We start from the raw sequence: 3461 nt of genomic DNA on the forward strand, positions 1-3461 counted from the left end.
ATAGTTTTTATGATATTTAAATCTGCTCACATGGACTTGACTGAAGAATACGTACCGCCATCTTGGCTTTGTTTGGAATACAACGTATTTCTTTTAGACAAAGAAAACTGGTTAGCTTGCTTTATAATTTAAAATAACAAATAACAATATTAAAATTATATATAAAATAATACATATTAATAACCCTTTATACATCAAAATATATTATTTCTCAAAAAGAGCATATTACAATATATACAAAGAGAATAAGAGTAAGAAATTATACTAAAAACTTTTTAAAAGAAAGCTATGTCTTAAGTTAAGGAAATATCAATATAGGTGAATAGAGAACTAATTGATAATAGATACAGCCATGCGAGATAGAGTTGTAAATATAGAACTAGAGTAATAAATAGTAGAACAATATTTATTAGAAATAATAACAAATATTCTAATTTTTTACTATTTTTTACCTTTATTCACTGCCATTCGGATTATCTTCCTAGACTCTGCTTCATTCGGTCAATTATCTTCTTCCAAAAAAAAAAAAATAATAAGAACACAATAATAAATAATAAAAAAGCTAAAAGTATTATTTATAAAAATATTTATTAGATGACATCGATGGATTTGTACTTAACAATAATTATAAAAAAATGTAAAATATAATCAATAAATATTCTTTAAAAATTAATACTCTTCGATGTTTTTAAAATTTATTATTGTATTCTAAAACATAGAATTCTGGAATGGAAGTATAATAATTTTAAACTTACTTTAATTCTATACAATGTTCAATCCTATAGGATTCTAAAAAAATGGGGGTTTGACACTTTAAAAATGTGTTACTGACTTTATTTATGATGAGTATTCCTCGGGTGCACCACATAAAGAGGAAGTATCCAATATGAATTCATCTTAAAGTTTCTTTTCTACATCTTGACGAACGACTAACCTGCGATCCTCACACAAGACTGAAAATACAGGAAACTGCACATAGATTTCGACTATTACAGCACTTACTAGACAAACGGTCTAAACTTCCAACTCATTACAAAAGACCGAGCTATACAACAATAATAAGGCACATCTGGACATACGGAGTTGAGCTTTGGGGCTCCACTAAACCTTCGAATTCCTCTCGTATCCAATCCTTACAGTCCAAAATCCTTCGTAAAATCCCAAATGCTCCTTACTTTGTCACAAATAAAATCATCCATAAATATCTAAATGTTCCTTATGTACCCGATCTAGCCCGAACCCGATATCATTCTTTCCATTATAAATTCCTTAACCACCCGAACCCTAGTTTCTAGTTTCTACCCTTGCTTCCTCTTCCATTCCTGGAAATCCCCCGAGGCGCTTGAAAAGAAGATCAAGATTGCGACCTTATATTGTAAAAATGTTTTTAGAGTGCTACTAATGGGTAGTTTCTCTACATGCTGTATCATACCATTATGATCTTACTTCAAATTTACTTGTTATATTTTATATACAGTTGTAAATGTCAATAAATAAATAAATAAAGAAAAAAGTTTCTTTTTCTATCAGAATCTGTAAAAAAAACTAACTCTTCCTATTTGAAATCCTATAGTTAAGAGTTTCTGGTAAGTTATAATGTTGTTATATGCCTCAAAATAGGCATATAACAACAGATAGATTAATAGATTACCCAACTGGGATTCCCAGATAGAATATTTGATTGAATGTTCTATAATCATGAGAGATAGTTGACCGTGGATGACTTATACGAGAAGATAATTGGGGGATGCGGTAAAAATATAACACAAATAAGTTGAAGTAACTTATTTGATTGTGCCAATGTTTTGGCCAGAATTTCTAGCCTTCATCAGGGCTGTTAGCTTGAGCTCTTACCGCTAAGTGACTTGGCACGTTTAAATAAGTTACTTCAACTTATTTGTGTTCTATTTTGACCGCACCCCCCGCCATCTTCTTGTATGTATGTTCTATAGATTCTAGAACTTAAAGATGGAGGGAAATAGGTTATCTGTGACACCCTTAGTATTACGATGCCCTTATAATTTATTTTATGTTATTTATATTTCTTTTCTTTTTTATTTTCAGTGATGTGAAAAGTGCAGTAGGTATTTTAGGCGTTATGAAGCAGGCTAATGTGACACCTTCAGCTGAAACTTATACAACTTTGATGTGCGGATATGCCAAAAATGGGGATATTGCAGCTATTAATGAAGTTCTCTCGCAGTGTGAACAAGAAGATTTAGACATATCTGACAGAGATATTTTAGAAGTTATATACACACTTGCAATAAATAAACACACAGATCTTGTTGAACAGGTATGCTATTATCAGTAAGTTGTAAATAGTTATTGGGATCTGTATAATATAGTTAAACTTTATTTATTTGGGTATGGGTTGGCCACTTCTTCAGGCCAAGACGTTTTCTTAATTTTTTTAATTTCATTTAAACTAAACATTTTCATATATGACTGATATCTAAAATTTAATAAGAACGATGAAAAGATAATTCATAATTTTTTGCAGATTTTATTAAAACTTTTTTATTTTTTATTTTTTAAATAGGTATAATAGATTGATACTTTCTGGGAGAATTGGTTTTGTTTCAAAATTTATTTCACTTCTTCCAATATTTTATTCTTGCCCTAAAATTAAGAGTCTAAAAAAAAAAGAATAAAAATATTGTTGATATCTCTACATTATGGAAACAAGAATGTCGTAAAAATATTAAATGTAGAATACCAATATTTTAAAATTACTATTAATAACATTTTTATTATATAAGAATTTTAAATATCAAATGTCCATACCTACTTTTAAACATCATTTGAGCAAGATCATTATTAGGATTATAATGACATCATTATTAGTTAAAAGAAAAATTCTGGCACTTAAATATTACTTCAAAATCATATTGAACCCAAATCACCCCTAAATAATTTTTTCTCTTCATCCGGTAATCAAGTCTTCGCTTACAATGCGCTAAATACTCGTCTTTTCTTTCCTAACAGATGCTTACAACATATTGCTCACCCAAATCTCACTCCATTTTCAAATGTAATGAAGCAATATCCTCCACAGGTAGGACCATGGTTGTTTCCACTCCCAACAGTCAAAAATAATTACTTCAGCTGTAGTTTACCCCCAATTATCACATTAAAAAAGTTCAATCAATTTAAAACTAACCACCACAGGATTGGAACTTCATTTTTATAAATGGTTCCAAAACAGTCAAAGGAGTAGGCATTGCTGAGGTTTCTGATAATCACAACCTCTTATTCTAGTTACAACCATATTCTTCGGTGTACACTGCAGAACTCTTCGGAATCAATCAATCGCGCAGTTTGCAATATCCCTTTAAACTGCCCCCACTCGGTCATTTGTTCCGACTCGGAATCTGCCCTCAAATCTTTACAAGATCCATTTTCAACACACCCATTAATAATAGAGTTGAAGCAGCATTTGAAAACTTTGAACAACATGG

General features: G+C 30.2%; 1 protein-coding gene across 1 annotated transcript in view; it reads left to right on the plus strand.

The window, feature by feature from the left end:
• The window catches only part of bsf (bicoid stability factor), a 69171-nt gene that overhangs the window by 10097 nt on the left and 55613 nt on the right, over positions 1-3461 (plus strand). The window contains exon 5 of the mRNA XM_014418822.3: positions 2065-2296. Coding sequence (XP_014274308.1) covers positions 2065-2296 — 232 coding nt within the window. The remainder of the gene's footprint in view (positions 1-2064; positions 2297-3461) is intronic.

This window comes from Halyomorpha halys, unplaced genomic scaffold, assembly GCF_000696795.3.
Source record: "Halyomorpha halys isolate HHAL.00 unplaced genomic scaffold, Hhal_1.1 Scaffold13.1, whole genome shotgun sequence".
NCBI classification, from domain to species: domain Eukaryota; kingdom Metazoa; phylum Arthropoda; class Insecta; order Hemiptera; family Pentatomidae; genus Halyomorpha; species Halyomorpha halys.